The 22,882-nt window shown below is 46.2% G+C and overlaps 1 protein-coding gene across 1 annotated transcript in view; it reads left to right on the top strand.

The window, feature by feature from the left end:
- Nucleotides 1–22,882, top strand: part of ZNF143 (zinc finger protein 143) — a 415,284-nt gene that overhangs the window by 197,177 nt on the left and 195,225 nt on the right. The window contains exon 4 of the mRNA XM_086955969.1: nucleotides 14,739–14,822. Coding sequence (XP_086812095.1) covers nucleotides 14,739–14,822 — 84 coding nt within the window. The remainder of the gene's footprint in view (nucleotides 1–14,738; nucleotides 14,823–22,882) is intronic.

Raw genomic sequence — 22,882 nt, 5'->3', positions numbered from 1 at the left:
GGTTACTCAAATTTCACTGACATTTCCCCTGTCTCAAAGTTCTAATCCATAATCAAACCTGCAGAGATCATTCACAAAAATAGATTGTTTTTGCAGGAAGGATAAATAGTGGCCAGGCCACCAGAATATAACACCATGAGAATACCTGATATCTTGTACCGACATAAAACATTTTGGCTGTATTGGATCTCAGAAAGATTAAACTAATTTTGATGCTGTTAAAAGTCCCTAATTCTTTAAAATTAAAAAGTGCAACTCCTTCTGCTATGTGAATTATTATGTTGCCGTTTTCTATATTAACATTTATAGCCAATTATAGGAATTTTCGGTTCATAGTTTCAGGTCTTCCTTAGAGTTTTCAGCAAGAATTGCAAGTGGATAAAGCACATTTTAGAATGCAGGGTTGCACGTTTATCCTTGCTGGATGATTGGCATTTTGTAAGGGAATCCTTTGACTCTTTTAATAGAATCCTGCCATGCCTCCATGATACTTGTTGATCTACAAATGTCCAGGCTTTTAATCCAATTGCCAACTAAATATTTGCAATCTTTAGTTATCATCATACATACTGAGAAACATAAATGAAGTAGTTTCTCCAATCGATTAGTTTAACCCATAACACACATATCTAATTTATGCTTGGGTGCATACCTTTCTGAGCTTCATGTACTCTTGAACTATTCACCTGTTCACGTCTGCAAAGCAACCTATGAAAATGCATACTCTTGCCATGAAAAGAATATCAGTGGGCAGTGAGGTAGGCTGTATTTCTGAAAACATAGCGTCACCCTCCATAGGAACTGAAGGTGCAATAGTGAACCATTACTGTGGAATTCCCTGCTGGAACTCCGAGCAATCAGACAAACCATGGGGTCGTTTGTATGATCATGCAGAGGTCACTCAGGATGTTAAGAGACCACTCTATAGCAACTTTCAGTATTGGAAAATAGTGGGGTATTTGTGTCATATCCTTCCAATGGAGGACTACATTTCTAGTTATAGAAATTAAAATGTTTCTTTTGGTGGTAGGTCATCCTCCAAGCAAATAAAATAATGAAAGTAGACTCAATATAAGGATTGATTTACCTCAGGTGAATGTGAGGGCAAGCATCCCTAGCACACACCCTCCCTAGTTTAGAGAACTCTTGATCTGGACTTTTTTTTCACCTTGACAGAAATTACAAACACTCATACCCTTGGTTCCAGAGAAATAATTTCATGAGTAAACTCTTTTAATTAGTCGATCAGTTATATATCTGTGTTTTTCCTTCTTGCATGTGAAGCAACAAGGCGTTTCAGAAACTCAGCTAAGAGACACAATTATTTTCATAACCATTTTGAAGCATAAATGGTGTAGTTTCTATCTATTACACCGGTTGCAGGCTTCTCATGAAATCTGTTATTTGACACCCTATTCTTTGACCGGGCTCAAGCAACGGATTTTCAGCGATGCCCCATTTCACTCCATTAGCAGCTTGGCTCTTGAAGTCTCACTAAACCATCACCTGCATTTAAAATTCAAGGAGGTTATGCATGTACAATGTGTGGGGTTATGGGAGGAATCAAGACAGTGACATTTATCGAACAGTCTAGTGTTGTGGCAAAATACCTAAATCATTTCATGTGCAGTATTTCCGAAATTGCCTACCGTACCTGGCTTAATTGTTTTCAGATCTGCGTATGTTAAGTCAATTTTTATATAAATGACAAGATACAAAAATAAACTATAGCAGTGTTCTCTTTTAGGCTTCCAAAATGTGTACAGTTATTTGTTGGTCTGAAAAGGATATCTCACCAATCTGTAAGCTATCCCTATGTTGGGAAATTACAATTGTACAAAGAAGCTGTACAGAGTATAAAAGCAAAATAGAATCATGTTTGTTCAACGTGGCTTTTTGCATATGGTAATGTAGGCTACGAGGCCTATTCTGTTTTAAGGACACAAACAACCTAGGCTCATTTCAAAGTTGTTTCATACATTCTTCCTTGGTAGAAGAAATCTACCTCAGGGGTATGTTGCATTGTTTTTTGTTATACATAAACTATAGGTGGACTGCAAGGTACAAGAGAGCCCGCATTACCTTTAGTATGTCATAATTTCTTTTTTACATACTTTATTATTTTTTTCAATGCGTAGAGCCTCATACAATTCTTGATACAAAAGGTACACAATTAACCCCGCAAGGTGCAGGGTAACATAGACATCTCCATGCGTACAGGTTACAAACCAGATAGGAGCAGCATGCCAATATGAGATCTTGATATTCTAGTACGAATCAGGACCATGTATCTATTGCAGGCAAATAGCCAACAAACTCAGTCACAACATTCAACAACTCCAATCCACCCCCCACCTCGCCCATCTGGCTCACCCCAAGATAAGCCCGTACGAGCCAAGAACGCAGCTCTATCTGCATGGTATCTTCCTTTCAAATGGAATGTGTGCAGTTACCCTCGGAAAGCCCTGCACAGTGAGGGCACGAGGGCGCAATCCACAGCTGTAAGCTGAGGGGGAGCTCGCGCCCTAGTGTGTGTTATAGTGTTAAGGGGGTCGGTGGTTTTAAGAGTTTCCAGCATCAGATCCCATTCCATGGAGATGAGCCCCCTCTATTCCTCCTACGGATAACTGCACTCTCTGCAATTCCCCACCTAAGCACCTCTTTATGCCAGTAAATTGACTGTTGGGGGAAAGGCTGATATCCACCTCAAAGTGATGGAGTGCTTCGCAATAATTAAGGCATTTCTGCGACCCTGAGCTGTACTTTCTGTGTCTTAGAGCAACGACCCAGCCCCAGTATGCACGGTTCTGCTGTGTCCCAGTTAGAGATCCCTGTCACAGTTCCTAATATATGTGTGACCTTGGCCCAAAAGATAACCAGGTGCTGGCACATCCACGTCATGTCTAGTAGGTCAGCGTTGTCTGCATGGCATCTTGGGCAGTGTTCCTGTTCCGTTGGATACCTGCGGTTTAAGCGATGTGGAGTAAAGTAGGCGCTTTAAGCGATGTGGAGTAAGGTAGGCGCTGTGGAGGATCATGTACTGTATAAACTTAAATTTGGCATTACGGGACACCCTCTTAAGGTATTCCAGGAGAGAGACCCAATTCTTGTCTGAAAGGTCCATGGCCAGATCTCTAGCCCACTTTTCTCTAAGTGTTGTGAGGGGGATCTCTGCATGCGTGGGGATACCTCCGTATAGCCACCTCATCAGATGGCGACCGTCCTCCATCAGGTATACAGCATACACAGCTTGTGAGTCAGAGGCTCCACACCTTCCTTCACCCAGTGCTTTTTCACATATTTGACGATAGCTGCATGTTGGATTAAAAGGGAGTGCAGAACTCCCTGCACCCGGGCAAAGTTCTTGTGGTGCATCAACACACCCTCCGCGAATAGTGCCCCTTCTGTGGAGACAACCTCACTTGTCCAGTTATGTATGCTCCGCCTAGTGACCAACCCAGTGGGTGTGGGGATTCCAAGCAGTGTTAGGGGCCTAGGGGAGCCGCTGGTTTGTATATTGTAGTGCTCTTCTCCAGTAGGCTAGAGCTATTCGAAGCAGTAGAGCGGCCACAGGCGGAATCCTACTCTGAGGTAGCAGTAAGACGTGGAGAGCGTCTCGGGCCAGGGATTGTGCTGTATAGCCCAATTCATGCAGGTTACGCCTCACCAGCCAGTGTGAAAGCCATTGCAGTTGGCTTGAAATGCAGTACTTACAGAAGTCCGGTGCCTCCATGCCCGCTCTGTCCGTCCCCAGCTGCAGCTTGGCCAGACCTACCCTTTTACAGCCCTTCCCCCACATCAGTTCTGATAAGACTGTGTCTAGAGTCTTGAAAAAAGAGGGTGGGATCATTACTGGAAGATTTGTAAAAAAAAATACAGCAGATGCAGGAGAATGACCATCTTGGAGATAGCTATTCTGCCCGCCACGAAGAGGGGCAATGATACCCAAAAAGAGATTTGGGTGCAGAGTGCCTTGATTGCCCTCATCAGGTTGCCATCCAGTAATTCTTGTGGGGTTCTATTTATTTGGTTGCCGACGTATTTGAAGGTAAACATGTTGGGATGATTGTGCCCTGGGTGAAAATGGCGCTCTATCTTTTCGGTGTATATTCTTTTATTGCTGAATTTTGATCAAAGGTGCCCAGGGAGGGGGTAAGCATCCAAAACCCCACAGTTCAGATCCACAGATCTGTACACTAATTTTTAGCAAGCCCTGGCACACATATATACACTGTAACAAGTAGATAACTTACATTGAGGAAACAAAACATATCATAAATTAATCGTTTTAATGATTTCTTGTTGATGAAAACTCCACCCAACACGTGTTTCGTCGATCGGGACAAGAGACCCGCTGCTTCTTCAGGGCTGGAAAATATGCGTGTCAGGGCTTGCTAAAGTATTTGAAGGTAGTTGGCGCTACCGGAAGAGAGAGCAGCCCAAATCTAATGGCCTCCGGGTGCTCTCCTGGGTGAAAAAAGAATGTGTGGGATTTATTCTCGTTTATGGCAATGCCCGAATGTGTTCAAACGAATTAAAAATCCGCGGTATAGGCTTCAGGTTACCCTCAAGGTCATGACATATAAGATGAGATCGTCTGCATATGCTGATAATACATGTGCAGTGTTACCGACCTGAATACCTTTCATCGCTGCCGCCTTCCAGGGCCTGATAATCGAGGGGTTCAAGCGCCAGCACAAATAGCAAGAGCGACAGAGGGCAGCCCTGCCGTGTGCCTCTGCACACTGGGGAAGGCTGCGAGACATACACTCCTGTAAGGGCTCGTGCCATGGGTGCAGTGTTTAGTAACTTGACCCAATGCACAAACGCAGGGGAGAGGCCAAAGATACCAAGGACGAGTAGCATGTATTCCCAGCTAAGGGTGTCAAAGGCCTGACGCTAGTCGAGGGAGCCGCACACGGCACCCAGCTTCCAGGATGTGGTAGAAACGCCTGATGTTCAGGGAGGTGCTACGAGACGGAACAAAGCCACTTTGATCTGTGTGGATAAATTGTGGAAGAAAAGGGAGCAGCCGAAGGACTAAAATTATGCTTAGGATCTTATATATGGTATTTAACAGTGACAGCGGTCGGTATCCCGACATGTCCGAGGGATCCCTGCCAGGCTTAGGAAGGGAAGTAACCAGAGCCTGAATTGTGGTAGGGGGAGGCTCCCAGCATCTAGGACTAATTGATATAGGGGCTCTAAGAGAAGGACTCATTTGTCAGAGAAAGTGTCATAAATTTCTGCTGGTATGCCATCTAACCATGGTGCTTTGTTGCGTGGGAGTTACCGGATGGCCTCCTTAATAGAGATAGGACCAGCCAAGTCCTTTTGGTCTGCCTGAGGTAGATTGGGACAGCAGAAGTCACGCAGGAAAGATTCTATTGATTCTACACCAGTCCCCTCAGGGGCCCTATACAGTGTCTCGTAGTGTTTGCAAAAGGCCGAATTAATGTCTTGTTGTGTGTTCACTGTTGTGCCACTGGGTAAGACTATCTTATGTATAGGGGCGGGGGCGGTGCGTCGCGCAGCTGCTGTGCAAGAAGCACGCTTGATTTATATACCTCTGTATGTTTGAGCTGGGTATAGGACTGGTGATCTATTATATGGAGGCGCACTAGTAACTTTGAGTGCTGTATATGTGCCTCCTGTAACACCCTCCCCACTTTTAGTGAGGTCGTAAACAGTTTATTGCTCTAGTTTATTCAGTGTGTCTTCTACGGACTTAAGGTGTTTATGTACCTCTTGTCGGGCCCCTACAGTGGCACTGATAGCAGTACCCCTCACAACGGTCTTGAATGCTTCCCATTCTATGAGGCACGAAGAATTGGTATTTTTGGCGAAATAATTAGAGATGGCTGTGGCCATAGTGTCACGGAAGACAGCATCTTCCTACGTCTGTGGCCGTAACTTCCAAGTGGAGACTGGTGTAGGGACTCTCCCCCATGATAATGTGAGCTCGAGTGAGTTGTGATCAGAAAAAGTCTTCCCTAAGTATGTGGCATGTGTAAACTGAGTTGTGAGGGAAAGGGAGCAGAGTTCCCTGTGTAGCCTCGTGTGGAAGAAGTGGGAAGGTAAGTAGAATGAGTTTTCTCGATTGCTTTGGTTTTTAAAGCACTAGACGTCCCCCAGCGACCAACCCTCAGAATTGGTAAGGTGCTTCGCCTGCATCAAGGTGAACTGCGCCTTCCGTCTATTTACCTGCGCAAGTATTGTGTGCCGTTTATGCACAGAGCCCAACGCTCTAACATTCCAGGTGATTATTGTATTGTATGTGGCCTTGGGTGGTTGTACAAAGCTCTGAGTCCTGCCGCCTTGTGGGGATAGTGTGCTGTACGCTTTGTAAAGGAGGGTGAGCCAGATGAACAATAATCCATGTTATCACCCAATACTAGGTCTAAGCCCTGAACAGTGCTGGACAAACAATAAACTCAACTCTGTAAACATACAACGCTTACAAGGGTTATGAAGATGTTGGGGGAATGGGGATTCGTACACCACTGGGTAATGCCAGGCCTACCAGGTTGCTCCGGGTGAGGCACTAACCCAGGTAATCATTCACAGTTTGTGGAGTGATGGAAGGGAACAGAGCATGGCTGTTCTCTCAATCCGATTGCATATTAGTGGCCTCTGAGGACTCCGCCGAGGAGAGGGGGTTGCGGTCTCTGAAGGTCACCGCAGTGAGACGCGCCACCTCCCGGCCCTCCAAGACCTGTTCCGGGGATGGGCTTTTGGCAGAGAGTTTGCGATTTGATTTAGTGTGGCACATTCTCACACTTGCCGCTGCTTGTGATTCAAGGTTTGTGCTTTGCGTCGATTTCTCTGATGTGTGTGATGGGAATGTCACTTCTAACCAATCGGCTACTTCTTCCGGGCTGTCAAAGAAGTATGATTTTTGCTCATGCATGATCTTCAAGCAGACGGGAAACAACAAAGCGTACTTAAGATTCAGAGCCCTGAGTTTCTTTTTTTCTGCTTGGTAGGAGGCCCTCTGGTGCTGAACCAGGATTGTGAAGTCTGGATACAATGAGATCTTATTGTTTTCATACAGGATAAGGGACTTCTCCATGGCAATGCGGAGCAAGGTGTCCTGAACTTTATAATTAAGTATCCAGGCAATCATTGGACGAGGGGAAGCACCCGCAAACGGTTTTCTCGTGGGGATCCTGTGTGCGCTATCAACACAGAAGAGATCAGACAGCCCTTCCGGAGCTACTTGCTCCCTCAGCCATTGTTCCACAAAGCGAGTGACATTGGACCCTCACATCGTCCTGGCAGGCCAACTATGCAGACGTTATTTCTTAGTGACTGGCCCTCCGTGTCTTCAACTCTGTCCTCTAGACTTGACACCTGGGGCTGTAGTTGTGCTGTCTGACATGCGTGGTTCTTGTGCTGCGGGGGCATTTCTGCAATAAGTAATTTGTTGCTTTTCACTGTATTGGCCATCTCGACGTGGTCTGCCTTGAGCAGCTAAAGCCAGTTGTTAATGAGCCTATTTGCTGCTCCCGCGACTCCCAAACTCTTGCGATATTAGGTCAAGTTTGCTTGGGGCAGCCTCCATGTTTATTGGTGGGACGCTGCCCGTAAGGGGCAGCTGGGTGGTACTCTCTGTGTCCTAATGCTGCGTTGGGCCAGAGTAGACTAGCTCTGGCTGTTTCACTTTAGTGCACCCCATCGTGTGCTGCTGACTAGAACCATTCAGAAAAGGGGGTGGTGATGAACAGAGTGTCTGAATTAAGCAGACCACTCTTACCCAGTCCAAAGATCAGGGCTTGATCCATCACCGTTATTTATCTCACTGCACCATCCCAGCTCAGAACCTGGCTATAATCAGTCTGTCCCTGGCCCAGTGCATCATGGGAACAGGGCAGACTAAACTACCAAGCCAATTCTTCACCAGAAAGGAGACAAGCTACCGGGGACCGGTTTCTGGCATTTCAGCCATCTTCGGCCCGGCTTGCTTGAATCCTGATGGTGCAGTGAGAAAGGGACTCATGTCTGAGTATACCCTGCCACACCTATAGTGGCCAAAAACGATTCAGAAAAAGGGGGTGGTGATGAACAGAGTGTCTGAATTAAGCAGACCACTCTTACCCAGTCCAAAGATCAGGGCTTGATCCATCACCGTTATTTATCTCACTGCACCATCCCAGCTCAGAACCTGGCTATATGCAAATCAGTCTGTCCCTGGCCCAGTGCATCATGGGAACAGGGCAGACTAAACTACCAAGCCAATTCTTCACCAGAAAGGAGACAAGCTACCGGGGACCGGTTTCTGGCATTTCAGCCGTCTTCGGCCCGGCTTGCTTGAATCCTGATGGTGCAGTGAGAAAGGGACTCATGTCTGAGTATACCCTGCCACACCTATAGTGGCCAAAAACGATTCAGAAAAGGGGGTGGTGATGAACAGAGTGTCTGAATTAAGCAGACCACTCTTACCCAGTCCAAAGATCAGGGCTTGATCCATCACCGTTATTTATCTCACTGCACCATCCCAGCTCAGAACCTGGCTATATGCAAATCAGTCTGTCCCTGGCCCAGTGCATCATGGGAACAGGGCAGACTAAACTACCAAGCCAATTCTTCACCAGAAAGGAGACAAGCTACCGGGGACCGGTTTCTGGCATTTCAGCCGTCTTCGGCCCGGCTTGCTTGAATCCTGATGGTGCAGTGATAAAGGGACTCATGTCTGAGTATACCCTGCCACACCTATAGTGGCCAAAAACGATTCAGAAGAGGGGGTGGTGATGAACATAGTGTCTAAATAAAGCAGACCACTCTTACCCTGTCCAAAGATCAGGGCTTGATCCATCACCGTTATTTATCTCACTGCACCATCCCAGCTCAGAACCTGGCTATATGCAAATCAGTCTGTCCCTGGCCCAGTGCATCATGGGAACAGGGCAGACTAAACTACTAAGCCAATTCTTCACCAGAAAGGAGACAAGCTACCGGGGACCGGATTCTGGCATTTCAGCTGTCTTCGGCCCGGCTTGCTTGAATCCTGATGGTGCAGTAAGAAAGGGACTCATGTCTGAGTAGAACCAGCCACCGCTGTAGTACACTGGAGCCAATGGCCTGTAGTACCCCCGCCAGTAGGTGCACTAGAGGCACCACGCAATCACAGCACGGGCGTTCCTGAAGGGCTCACCCGCTCCCCTGCGTCACTGTAGGCAAGCAGAGTCAGGCACATTGATATCGGGGCACCAGCTGGAGACAGTGCAAGACCGGGTCTGGGGATCCAGTGTCGACCCGGCAGTCAGAGCATCCTCTTGCAAAGACAGTGCTCTAGGTACCCCTCAATAGAGCCAGGCGAGCTACGATGCAGGTGCGACGCTGCTTCAACCAGCTCACACAGCTAGCGCCACACTCCTAGAGATCCCATCAATATGGCACCACATTCTCAAGCCAGAGGGACAGGCCACCCGGGTCGGAACAGGGCAGCCTTTAGCACTCCATGTCCCAGTCAACAGTTATCGCAGCATGTGGCTTATGCCTGCGGGCAGCAGCAGTCCCTTTATCATACGGTCACTCAGAAGCTTAGAGCTGGTCCCGCACAGTCAGGAAGGTGCCATAAACAACAAAGCTTGCTGGTGCGTCTAGTTTCAGCAGCCAGGGCGGGAAGAGAAAAGAGGCTCAAGCTAGGCCACACTCCCGCTTGTGGCCATCGCAGATGACTTATCACGTCCTCGCTGGGTAGGCCTAGGTGCGCCAAGTCTGCAGCAGTGCAAAGTGCCCCCAAACAGTCCTGGTCTATGGCTGCGCACCGCTTATTATCTGATTCGCTTCCACTGGTTCAGCGGCAAGGCACCCACCCCGCAGATTGCACTGCCGGTGCATATGGTGCGGGCTCCACACTGTGCCAGGGCTCAGTGTCGCTCCCTCGGAGGTGTGTCCTCCACTGCGGCCTATGTGGAACCGATGGTGGAGTCACTTTGAAAAGGGGGTGGGTGGGGGGAAGGCCGCACTCACCAGGTATGCCCCGCCCGACCCCAGCGCAGACCGCACCTCCGAGTGTTGTGGCCACAGTTCAAGTTCAAGTTCAAGTTAAAAAATTTGTATAGCGCACTACTCACCCAGAGGGTCTCAAGGCGCTGGGATTGAGGTGTCCTCCAGCAGAGTGTTTCAGTGTAGCCACCCTGCCACCACCTCCAGGCGGTGGCTCAGCGTGTCCATGCAGCACGGGCGCCTCAGTTACCTCAAGCTGTTTCAAGGCCTCTCAGGGCAGTGGTTCGCAGGTCTTCTGGGCCGCCGCAATCTGCTTCATCCTGCCGGGATCAGGCTCTCACACCACGCTCAACTCCTGCCGCCCTTGCTGCGTGTGTCGATTCAAATGATGGCACCGAGCGGGCACCCCACACCGCCAACAGCATTCTACACAATTTCTACATGTAGTGGGGCGTGGTGTAGCCTTGGATGTCCCCCCAACATTGCTGATAACTGCTGGATTGTTTGGTCTAGTCCCGGAGCTCCGCTACAGAACGTTAGCCAGGTTCAGCGGCTAGCCTCGCCCCCCCTTTAGAATATCATCATAATGTTAGAAATCTGCTCTGCTGCCTCTTTATTGATGCATGAATTAATAAAGCATCAGCTGAAAAGGAAGAGCTGGATGATCGGGCCTCATGACGATGCAGTTCGGACTGCAGCCGACGGCGTGTGGGGTGCAGTCTGACCTGCATCTACTGCTGCGGTCTGACCCAAGCAATAAGATGCATGCGGTCGACGGCAGCAGTTAGAGGGACCGGCCAATGCTTTCCGACGGGCTCCTAGAGCTAGTTGGTCAGTCGAAAACTCCTCATAATCCCTTAAGGACAGCGTTTCTGCCGTTGGGAGTATGATGTTGGTTTCTGACAGCCTTTCCAAGTCGGCCTTTCCAACATGGAAAGGCTGTCCGAAAGCGACATTTGGGGCCCCAAGCAAAGTTCCCTTCCCTCATGGCCCTCTGCATCTGGGCATGGGGGCACCTAGGGTGCCCTCCTAAACATCCCTGAACCGGTGCAGGGATGTTCACAAACTCCCATTTCTAAATGGGAGCTTGTGCTGCAGGCAGTTTCCGTCCACTTCACAAGCTCCCATTGAGAAATGGGAGCTTCCGATCACACTATGTACAGTCGGATCATAATTCGGTGTGTGGAACTTCCGACCTATGGCCGGGCAGTTTCTCCACCGAAACGGTGTCGGTTTGAGGCAACTCCGACCGACATCGTAATCATGCCCCAAGTGTTTACAAAATTGCTGTGATTTACAATGTATGAAATTTCTATACAAATTAGGTATATCGGTGTTTTAATAAACCCATCCAACTTAAGTGAAGGCCGTCACTCACATTAAGTACTTTCATCATTTGATACATTAGGTGTCAAATCTGTTGTTGAATTGATTGTGGAAACTGATCACCAATTGCTTAATGGTCATTAGTGCTATTCCCAGAAAACACATAAGAACCTTACGTTTAACCCCTTCAGCGCTGTGCCAATTTTCTCCCTGTGCAGGCGATTTAGAGAGTGGGTGGGATTCGGACGGCCCCCGGTCGTCCTCCGCACACGCCCATCGTGACTTATGATGGCCGGGGGCCGTCCAAAGCACTGAAGGGGTTAACTATTACAAGGGCCTTTACATATACTGCAGTTGTTTACTGAATTTGCAGTTTGATAATTTTAGTTAGTGCCTAAAATACTGTGTCACTTAAATCTATAGTGATACTGACTAAGAATGATTTACAAGATGGAGGAAATCTTCTTTAATAAGCATGCTGTGAGATTATTTATCTGGGTTTCCCATTCATAAAGTCAGGTTTGTGGAGCTAATACTGGGCTACCTTATTTCTATAGTGTATCTTTTCAAACTTAGTACAGACAGCCACAGACGTAGAACACTTACAAAACATTGGCCATTGTTTGTGTAGCAGTACGATACTCACGAGCTCATTTCAGTTAATTCTGACTATGGGGCTTCAAGATCAGTAGTTATCCATATGTTAATGTGACGTACCTATTGCAATAGATTAAGCATACTAATTGCCCAGTCAGTGTTCCTGTTGCAGGTGCTGTAAAGATTGTCAAATGGGACCATAAACGCATACAGCCTGGAGCTAGTTGAATTGAAGGACTCAAGATTTGCAATGCCATATGCTGTGTCGAGTCTGATATATTTGCCATTTAGAGGCTTCACATCCCCACTGTTTAACAAGAAAAGCTTCTGAAGGAAATACACTTGTTTAGTCCTGTAGCCATTGACATGGGCCCTCTGAACTCCTTGGTGGTATTTATGTGTCTAGTTTGCAAACAGTCTCTTCTAATAAACACTCTACTCCCGTGTTTCATCTAGCAGGAAGGGGTGGGACTTTCCTATTTCAAACAGCTTTTAAAATTTTAGGTTGAGGATCTTTAGTAAGGTTTTTTCTAGGTGTTCAGTTCAGCCATCTTTCTGATTGCCCTAAGAGCAACACAAAGGTATACATTCTGCGGTCTAATTCAATTCCCAAGGGTCAGAAAGCCTTTTCCCATTAAATTATTAGATTATGTGTTTACTAAAGAGAGGATTGGAATTAAGTTCAGCCTCTAGAACGGTGGTTCTTAGTCTGGGGTTGGGGTTCCGCGATGCCTATTTTGGAGATCCGCAATGGCTTTGAAAATTACATAATATTACTAATGTTAAGTATTAGTAATACATAATATTAATGTTATCTTATTAATAAAGTGTATGTACATAAAGAAGAAAATGTAAATTTTAATTTGTGTTCTCAATTTGATTTGTGGGTGAAGAGCAAATGCATCAAACAGAATATAGTATGGACGATAGATAGCCTCAGTTAAATTTAGAAAAGTCGCAACCTTCCAATTTTAAATGAAAATTTAGATTTCTTACATTGATTTGTGAATTAAATCAAATATTGAACAATGTGTTTATTTGTCTGATGAATGCCTGTTTCTGTAAATTTAACTATTGTTTTGAGATTCAAATCATTGAAATTACTTAAGGTGTACTCACTGGGTTCCAATGATGACTCAGTGGGGGTCCTTGGATTCCAATAATGATTCAGTGGGGGTCCCCAGTTTCCAGTAAAGATTAAGTTAGGGTCCACAGAAATCAAAAAGGTTAAGAACCTCTGCTCTAGATTCCCAGTAATCTTCTTGATGTTTATGGCTATGGGAGGAAGAAGAAAAGATGTCTTGTTTTTTAAAAATATGAATTTTACTACTTTTCATAGCTTTTTTTCTTTGTAAGAAAATGTGCCACCCAGGTGTTCTATGATTAGCCCTGATATTTATTGCTATTGATGCAGTGGAGTACCTCTTTCACATCCTTTCCTCCCACCCCTAAGGTATGCATTAGTTCCTTTGGTTCAAGTGATTCTGCAAGATCTGTTCAGTAACTATCTGGTGGTGGTTTGAAGGACTGTGTAGCAAAGCTAAGAAACTGCTATTCATGTATATTAATGGTGTTATTTTGAATTAAAATTGGTCCTGGCTGAATTGTACATCAGTCAGGTTTGATTTACTGTGTAACCTACATGGTCAGCAGCTAGGAAACAGTTGTTATGTTTGTGTACTAGAAGGTATATAGACTAAAGGCCCAAGTACGATCTCGCTAGGAAAGCCCTCTGAACGACTCAGGTCAGGGTCTTTCCTGGCAGAATGTGTTCCTCAAGGGGGGACCCATGGGTACCCCCAAAGGACCTAGTCGGAGGGCACTGGGTGAAGGGGGGCCGCCTACAGCCCCCCCCTCCCATAGTCCGATTCCCACAGGAACCGTCTCGCTGAGACCGAGTCGATACGGCTGTCTGAATCGTGCTTCGTACTCGCTCGTTGAGAAGCCGGCTCCATTGCGTGGCACGATTCGGCTGCGAACGAGTCTGACTGACAGGATCGGATTCGGAAACGATTCGATCGACGCGGACAAGATCTTTGCATCGTACTTGGTCGTTTGGAATGGCAGACGCTTCAGTCAAAAACATCGGATTTGCTTGTTCCGGATCCCGTCTGGAGGCCTTCCTAGCGGGATCGTACTCAGGCCCTTAGTTGTAAATCAGCAAGTTGGGTATCAGTCATAACAGGACCGCAGAAGGTTATCCAATTTTTTTTAAATGATGATTTGCTGATGGAGCACATTCCCAGTTTAACAGGTTTTGTAATCTTTTAGCTGGCTTAGAGATTTGTTCGCCTGTCACTTCTTCAAAAAAGTTTGTGAGGATTTCTATAGGTTCTAAGATAGCCCACATTCAGGGCCTGATTCACAAAGAAAAAGTTAACATTTTGTGTAAATTTACAATTGTTTGCTATTCACAAAGGAATTTACAAGTAGTATCTTTATGAGTGTGACGTCTACGCACATAAAAAGATAGGTCTTTTTATGTGTGGAAACACCACAGTTGTAAAGATACTGCTCATAAATCTCTCTGTGAAAAGCAAACAATTGTAAACTTACCCAAATGTGTAAGTTTACCTTTGTAAATCAGGCCCTCAGTTTCTCCACTCAGTTCTCTGGTATAAAGTGGATTATAACCAATGAAACTATGATTAACCTTTCCTTTGTTGGTATTCCGGGTAAATAGGAGCTGATAGCCACTAGAGATGTTCTCACAAGTATCATTACAGATTAACCGGAGGAATCAGCGACTTTTGTTTTACATAGAATTAAAATAAATAGAAATATTAGCTTTGTATTAAAATGGTATCAGTCAGTATTTTATTTAAAGATATACTTATACAATTTTATTTCATGATGGTTTGCAGATGGAAAATTAATCGATGGCCAGGTGATCCAGCTTGAGGATGGTTCAACTGCCTATGTTCAACATGTGTCCATGCCTAAAAATGGTGAGTATTGTTTCATCTTAGCATTGTTCAACTATTACACCTTTAGAGTGGAAGATACCAAGCTCAAACCTATTGTACCCTGCTTGGCATGCTTGCAGTCCTGCAACCTATTCTGTACTGCTGATTTGCTCTAAGTCCGAGTGGGCATCATAAATGGAGTGAGAGCACTATGTTGGGATGGATCACCATGTTGAGGTAATGGCAGTCAGTCACTTTGTCATGACCTAAACATGGCTATAGAACCAAAAGTGTTAGTACTGGAGCATGATAATTAAATCTGCCAGGTTATGTGAATGGCGCCATTGAGGTTTCGTTAATGTGGTCACTGTTGTGGTAAATGTCCCTGCAACCACCAACATGGGCATATTTGGAGGTCTACACAAGGGTATCAAGCCAAAGTGTATCATATCTCTTCAAAATTCTTAAGGGGGTATGCACATACATTTTCACCTTTTTTGTTAGTTGCCATACAAGCCAGCCCTTCAAAGAGCAGAGAGTTACAGCCAGCCTGAAATAAATATTTGTCACGGAAAAAAAAGAAAAATGCCAATTCCAGTCAAATCATCCCTAATAGTCACAGGCCCATTGATGCCCTCCAAATCAGCATTAGTTGCTGCTGCATCTCATTCAAGAGCCTATTATTGGCTGACTGACTCTAGGGACCTTTCAGTGATCAGAACCTTCTCCATCCTAGGTAGAGCATGGCACTAACACAACACACCTAAAAAGCTAACATAATGGCATTGGAGCAGCCAATAATATGAAAGCTGCTCGTTGGTAGACCACAGTGTGGCAGTAAGTATTATGCATTGCAACATCATGCGTCTTCTCTCCTAGATAGCCGTAGTTCTTAACTCCTCTTTCCCCTACCCTGTATCCTCCTCAGGTAAGTAAGTAAGTAAGTCTTTATTTGCATTGTTAATTAAAATCATTGCAATACTATTTACATTATAAAATTGAAATAGTAATCAAATGTACAAAATAGACAACGATGCTTAAAACATAAATTCCAATATACCTTGTATGCCAATGTTAAGTGAGCCAATACTTTCGAAAATATTGTGTATAGTTAAGTCAGTAAGGGATAATTCAATAGATAATAAAAACTGAATTTGTCAGCTAACAATGTTTAAAACGGTGTTTCCCTTTCTATATATACCAGTATTAAAGCATAGTATGTCTTTTGAAAGTCGTGCGAATTAGCACCTTAAGATATACGGCCAGATTCATGAAACGAAAATCGGCTCGCAAAGGGCCAGATTCTGAGAATCTGGCCCTTTGTGAGCGCAATTTTTAGGTCTTGCGACCTATCGATGTGCGCAAGCGCATCGAGCAGAGCGAGAATTCAAGTGGCGAAAATCATCGTCAAACCAAGGGCTTTCAGCCCCGCGGTTTTCATGCCGTTCACGTGAACCACGTGATTAAACATGCACGCGCATCAGCAGCATTTCTCCTGCAGGCTCGCAAAAGGCTCTCCTCCCTCCCCACATCAGTCATCAATCACCCTCCCACAGGCTTCCCCAGCGCTGCCCCGCCCCCTGCTTCACGGCCAGGCCATCTGTTCCCTGCCAGACCTCGTTTAACTTGTTCCCTGCTTGCCTCTCCCCCGCCCCCCCTCCCCCACCACAGAAATACCGAGGGCTGGTTTCACTTTCAGCACGGAAGACTTGTCTGCTTTGCCAACGCTTGTTTTTATTAATTTTTTTTATTCAATGCTTGTTGTTTTCGTCTTCTTTTGCATGCCCCATGTGTGTACATGTACTGGCGGTCTGCTTGAGTATGGTTGCAGGTGGAAGATATTTCATCGGTTTACAGAAGGACGCATTCATCTCGTGTAAGCACACATTTGAGTCACAGGATATTGAGCCAGCTCGCACGAGGGCGGTCCGCTTGGGCCACACTTGTTTATTTATTTACTTAGTTGCACAAGCGTGGTCCGCTTCGACAGTGCTTGTTTATTTATTTAATGACTTAGTTGCACAAGCGCAGTCCGCTTCGCTCTCGTGTCTCTTTCCTGCTCTCTCTCTCTCGTGGTTCTGTTTAATATCCGTCTCCTTAAGTCTTGCTCCCTCCTCTCTTTCTCGCTTCTTTCAGTCTCTCTTCCAGTCTTGCCGTTTTGTCTCTCTCTCGCTTGCTGTTCTCTCTCTCTTGCTGTTCTCTCTCTCTTGCTGTTCTCTCTCTTGCTCTCCTCTCTTTCATTCTCACTCTTCTCACTTTTATTCTCGCTCTTTTTAGGTTTTGCCTGGCGATGCGCTTTGCGCATGTGCCAAAAAACCTCTTGAGTTGTGTGTGTGGGTCGGGTAAACGCCCCCTCCTCCGATTGGCTAGCTCCATAAATGGAGGCTAGCCATTGGACGAGGGGCCTGTCCGTCAATGCCGGACCAGATTCGGGGGCGTTCCCGAGATTCTTTGGCTTTTGCCGACGTCACACGACGTCAGCCAAAAGCCGGGAACGCCCCCGAATCTGCTCCGGCATTGAAGGCACCCGGAAGAAGTCCAGGTAAGTGCTTGCTTTTTTTTTTGTGCATTTTTTTTTTTGCCCGTTTCCACCCCCTCTCCCGCTCTCCGTGTCACGAACCCGTTCCCGCCCACCTACCGCTGCCTCGGCTCCCGTTCCCGCCCCCCTACCGCTGCCTCGTTTTATCCCTTGTTGGACTCTATGGTCAACTCTGTCATTATTATCGTCATTGCAATAACTACATTCGTCAGCTCAGAAATCAGGAAAAACAGAGAGTGGCCCCACGAGTACCAAAAGTCCGGCACCACCAATTATGAATATTTTGAGAATTCCGACGTGGCTCTTGTCAACCTTGTGAAAGGAGCCGAGAGCTGAATTTCGCACTGTTTACCCCTAATCCGTGCATTGCAGAACAGGGAACAACAGCCGCAGCCCAATCTGCTTCTGCAATCGTCGTCTCCTGATGCACGTGCACTCCGTTACTCTTCTGGGCGCTACAGTCTCAGACAGTGAATACAACTGCAGGGATTCCAATGATGATCCCACTCCTCCGGCAGCTCGTGACTTGACCCCAGATTTAGAACTCGGGATCTCTACCCCCGGCTGCTGCTATCCTGAGCGGGCTCCCCTGGTGTTCCTGGAGGAGGCATCCACCCTGCCTGCAGCCGGTATGTTAAGGAAGGAACACGGAGACAGGCGGAAGCAGCGAGATCTGTACCCAGCAGTGGTTCTCAGAGCAGAAGGGTCCCTCCAGAGCCAGGGGGTGGGTCAGGAGACTGAGCAGAGAGGTGCACCAGGAGGCAGAAGCAACGAACGCAATAGACTCTGTAACCCCAGCCCCTTGTTCCTAAGAGATGGGACAGCTCGAGCGAAGCGAGTTCGGTGTACCCGTGCTAGTTCTTTAATAATGTGTATTAGGGTTTTCTTCGACCTTAAACCCAATTGCTAAGTACAGCTCATTAAAAAAAGCTATATATATATATATATATATATATATATTATATACCGTTTTTTTCGTTGTACATACATCGGCATTAAAAGAGCGGACGGGTACAGGCTTACCCTTCACGGTGAGTGCGGGCGGTTTCTTATATTTCATTATTTTTTACTCATGTTATACGCATCTAAAGGGCCAATGCTTGCAATGTTTAATATACAGCCCTAAACACAATTCAAACAATACAATACAGATAGTAAAAAACAAAATATGTATGGAAAAATGTTTTAGTGGATTAGTTAGTGGGGACAGCGTAGAGTACGCTGAAGCTTCTTCGGTTTAGGACCTGGCACACTGGGTGCAGATGCCACCAGCAGCCTAGGGGGAAACCCCAAACACCCACCTGGCACACTATTTCCACTGCATGTTGAACACCTGACACCTATACTTATCTCGTTACCCATGTCCGCTGTATACCGTTATGTTTTCAACACTAGAGAAACATTTTCTAAGAAAAAGTGCCTGGTGAATTCTGAATTTCTTTTTCACGAAGGCTGATCAGCCTCAGATGTGCAATCTAATGAGGTAAAAAATGGAGTTATTCCACTTCTTGTAAAAACTGCTGCACTCCTCAGGGATCGTATTTCATTTCGACCGCGGGATCACGGAAGGAAGAAGGTGAACACCTCGGACTCTTTGGGACCTTACAGATGGCAAGCCAATTGGACTTCCGGTCGGGCCCTTCTGAAAACTTCGTTGAACTCAAAGCGGCAAAAAAACAGAACTGTTATTTGAGAGTGTAGACACTTGATTCACCTGTTCTGCTCGGCGCGTTGAAAATGCGTGTATCTGACAGGAGTGTAGATATTTTGATTACGAAAATAAATATTGCGTTATTTTACCTACCATGATGCCATTAAAACTCACAGGACGACAGCGCAGATGACATTACTCTGTGCATTTTCGAATAAATGTACCAGCATGTTTGCTACCCGATGGTATTTGAGAAGAGAAAGAAATATTTATTTTGACCAGAATGGTTTTAAACAGCTTTTTTTTTCATTGAAAGGAAATACAAATAACATTTAAAAAAGGTTCTCCTTGTGCAAATTCCCCCGATAGAAACCTAACTATTATCATCTACACAGATCTAAGATCCATAAAATGCAGGGGAAATAATAGGGTTTTTAGCAATGAGTACTAAACAGCCTGGAGGAAACTCCGGCTTATTAAAAAAAAAAGCCAGAGCGCCCCCAGCACTGCTTGTGTAGCAAAATGAAAGCTAATAGCACTATTGATTAAGCGCATTACTGGGGAGAAAAGCAATGTCCAGAAAGAGCTCGGGGCACGTCTCGGAAGCGCGCGCACACCAAGATGAATATTTGGGATACGGAGAGATGTCCGGCTCTGACCCCCGTTTATTCCGTGAGATGTTTGCTTTCCAGATGCCTTTTTCTCCGGCTTCTCCTGCGTGCTCTCCCTCCGTTCCTCCTCTCGTCTTCGTCCCTCCGCGCCACTAATCTCAGACAGCAGTCAGGCCCTTCAGTTTATGGTTGCGTTCATTTCATCATATTGTGGCAGGCGTGACGGAAAGTGTCACTGAACTACGTTTTACAGCAACTATCCGCATTTAAAATATACCCCCTTTTGCTAATAACATGCTTGTTGCCTTTCAGTTTTGAACTCGGCAGCAACTTGCAAAGGGTGTGGATAGTGAGTACAGCCTACTCTCCATGCACATTCCCACAAATTCCGTATTTCTCACCCACTACAGTCTTTAAACCTAGCCTAATCAGGGATTGAAAGTAGGTACTGCCAGCTGGACACAGCCAACGGGAGCTACTATACACAAAATAAAAATGTATTTTACCTTTAACAAATATTCTCTAGGCTTCGCATCTTCTATGCATTTACAAGCTTCAATTATTCCCCGTTATCAGGCTAAGACCCCCAGTACTCGGTTTCATTGCAGCAGTAATGGTAAAATCCCACTTCCTGATGGACCACCATCAGTGCTTAATTTGTAAAAGATTGAGTGCCGGTGCCCAAAGGTCTGCTCGGAAGCCCGCAGCCGGTGCTGCTTTAAACAGCTGTTTGCACACTTTGTCTGGACTCCTGAGCACTCTGTTTACTGGCAGTGCACCACCCAAAATCAGGTTCACCTGTAGCAAAGTGCCTGTCTCTGAAGTGCTTGAGGTTTGCAGGCCTGCAGTGTGCGCTGCACTGTGCAGCAGGAAGCAAGCCAGGCTCAAAGCTTTGAAGACTTCTAAGAGCATTATGGCGTCATCCAACCACATGCAGCCAGTGCTTATTTTGTAAAAGAATCAGTGCGGGCTCCCAAAGCTCTGCTCGGATGTCTGTGGCCTGCGCTATTAAATGTGGTACACCAATCACCAAGGCTTCGTAGTGTTAAATCCAGCTCATGCCTCTCTAATCCACCACGTGGCACTCCCGCCCCCTGTATCTTAGTCAGTATTTGTAAAGTGCAACTCTTGCAGGTTCCTGCTTTATCCCTTTGCAATGTTTTTCTTTCTTTCTTTCTCTTCCTCCTTCTTTCCTTTTTGTGTATTTTCCCCTCTCTTGCTCTCAGTAAATGTCTGATGCAAGAAAATAAGTGCCGGTCTGCAAAAATGAGAGCCTGTGGGCCCCACCGTCAACCACTGGTTCAAATTAAGCATTGCATGCAGCAGAAACATAAATGACAAAATACATAAATGGTGCCCTGCAACCAGTAATTGAACGGCTTCTCCCCAGAACCGCAGAAGTGAATCGACTTCAATGGGGAACACCCACTCCTTAGCTCCAAGCAGTCAGTTTAACTTTAAAAGGAACCTTGTTAGACAAATACCGACATCTTTTAAAGAATCTCATCATTCATGAAGAGGGGCAAGAGATTAAGCTATTGCCATTGTAAATAACAATGCCATTTATTTATGTTTACAAAAAACATAAATAAAAATAATGTCAAGGGCAATGCCAATAGCTCTAACTTTAACAAAGGCAAAACCATTGCATTGTAAATGCTTGTTTATTCTTGCTCTTCTCTTTCATTCTCGCTCTTCTCTTTCATTCTCGCTCTTCTCTTTCATTCTCGCTTTTCTTCTCTTTCATTCTCGCTTTTCTCGCTTTCATTCTCGCTCTTCTCTTTCATTTTAGCTCTTCCCTCTCTCTCTCTCCTGCTCTTTTCTCTCCCTCTCTCTCTCTCTTTCAGCCTCCCTCTACCGGCACTCACTTGATCTCTTAAACACACAGAGCTCCGTCTTCAGCCCATGCCTTTAACAGGCGAGTGAGGCGGGGGAGAGATGCCCCAGCGGGCTGTTACCACCAGTGCCTCCACTGAGCGGCACTGCCTCTTTAGTAGCGTATATCGTCCACGGCCGATGTGATGACTGGTTCATGCTGGCTTTTATTTTACAAAAGCTGATATCAGCACAATGAGTGAAAAAAAATCAGCTTTGCTGTGCCTGAACATTAGAGCTCGGACAATAACGCCCTATGCATGCCATCAACACAATATAACTAGAGCATCACCCTGTATTTACAAGCTGTTCCTCCTTTGCACTTGTTTTGTTTGAGGTCACCACAGGAGCCCTCGGAGCTTCAAAGGGAGCGCTCTCACCTTACGGATTGGTGTTGAGCCCTCCCCCACCCTCCGAGCACGAATGCAACGTTTCCCTCAACCCACCCTTCCCCGTGCTTAGAGTGCGCAGCCATCCATGTCCTTACCTAGAAGAGGGGAAACTTTTAAGCCCTTTCTGTGGCATCACTGACCGGCTTGCAACACGCACTCATTAAGCTGGACAGGACGCTTTGCAATCAAACTTTTTTAGATGAATATTTATTTTATTGATAAAGTACCCTGAGCAAAGTTGTATTTGCTATCTATCACTCTATTACTGCATTTGCAGCTTTTATCTCTCTTCCTCTGCGAGCTTTCCAATCGTTCCTGCCCCCCCTCCCCAATTTAATTTTTTTCCTGTCTCTTCATTGCTTGCCCGTCCCCCAACCCCTGTGCCTTGCTACGGTTTTCAGACTGCCGATTCTGCTGTGAAACCACTGTTTTGCCCTGCCTGTGTTTATGCTGCATGAGTTGTTTCTAACCCTGCAACAACCTTAATTGCTGGGAGTTATATACAAGGGTATGGTCGGTGCTTAGGGGCTAAATGTCTGTGGCCAGCTCACCATGATTAAAAAAATAAATATTCATTAAAAGGGAAATCACCCACGCAAGCCCACTATCACCCACGCAACACCACACTCACCCACGCAACGGCACTCACCCAAGCAACACCACTCACCCACGCAACCCCACTCATCCACACAACCCCACTCATCCACGCAACCCCACTCATCCACGCAACCCCACTCATCCACGCAACCCCACTCATCCACGCAACCCCACTCATCCATGCAACGCCACTCATCCACGCAACGCCACTCACACATGCAACACCACTCACACATGCAACGCCACTCACCCACGCAACGCCACTCACCCACGCAACGCCACTCACCCACGCAGCGCCACTCACCCACGCAGCGCCACTCACACATGCAACGCCACTCACACATGCAACGCCACTCACACATGCAACGCCACTCACACAAGCAATGCCACTCACACATGCAACGCCACTCACACATGCAACGCCACTCACACATGCA

Source organism: Lissotriton vulgaris, chromosome 2_1 (genome assembly GCF_964263255.1).
Source record: "Lissotriton vulgaris chromosome 2_1, aLisVul1.2, whole genome shotgun sequence".
NCBI classification, from domain to species: domain Eukaryota; kingdom Metazoa; phylum Chordata; class Amphibia; order Caudata; family Salamandridae; genus Lissotriton; species Lissotriton vulgaris.
The sequence above is the reverse complement of the archived record's forward strand: the minus strand, read 5'-3'. Positions and strand labels throughout refer to the sequence as shown.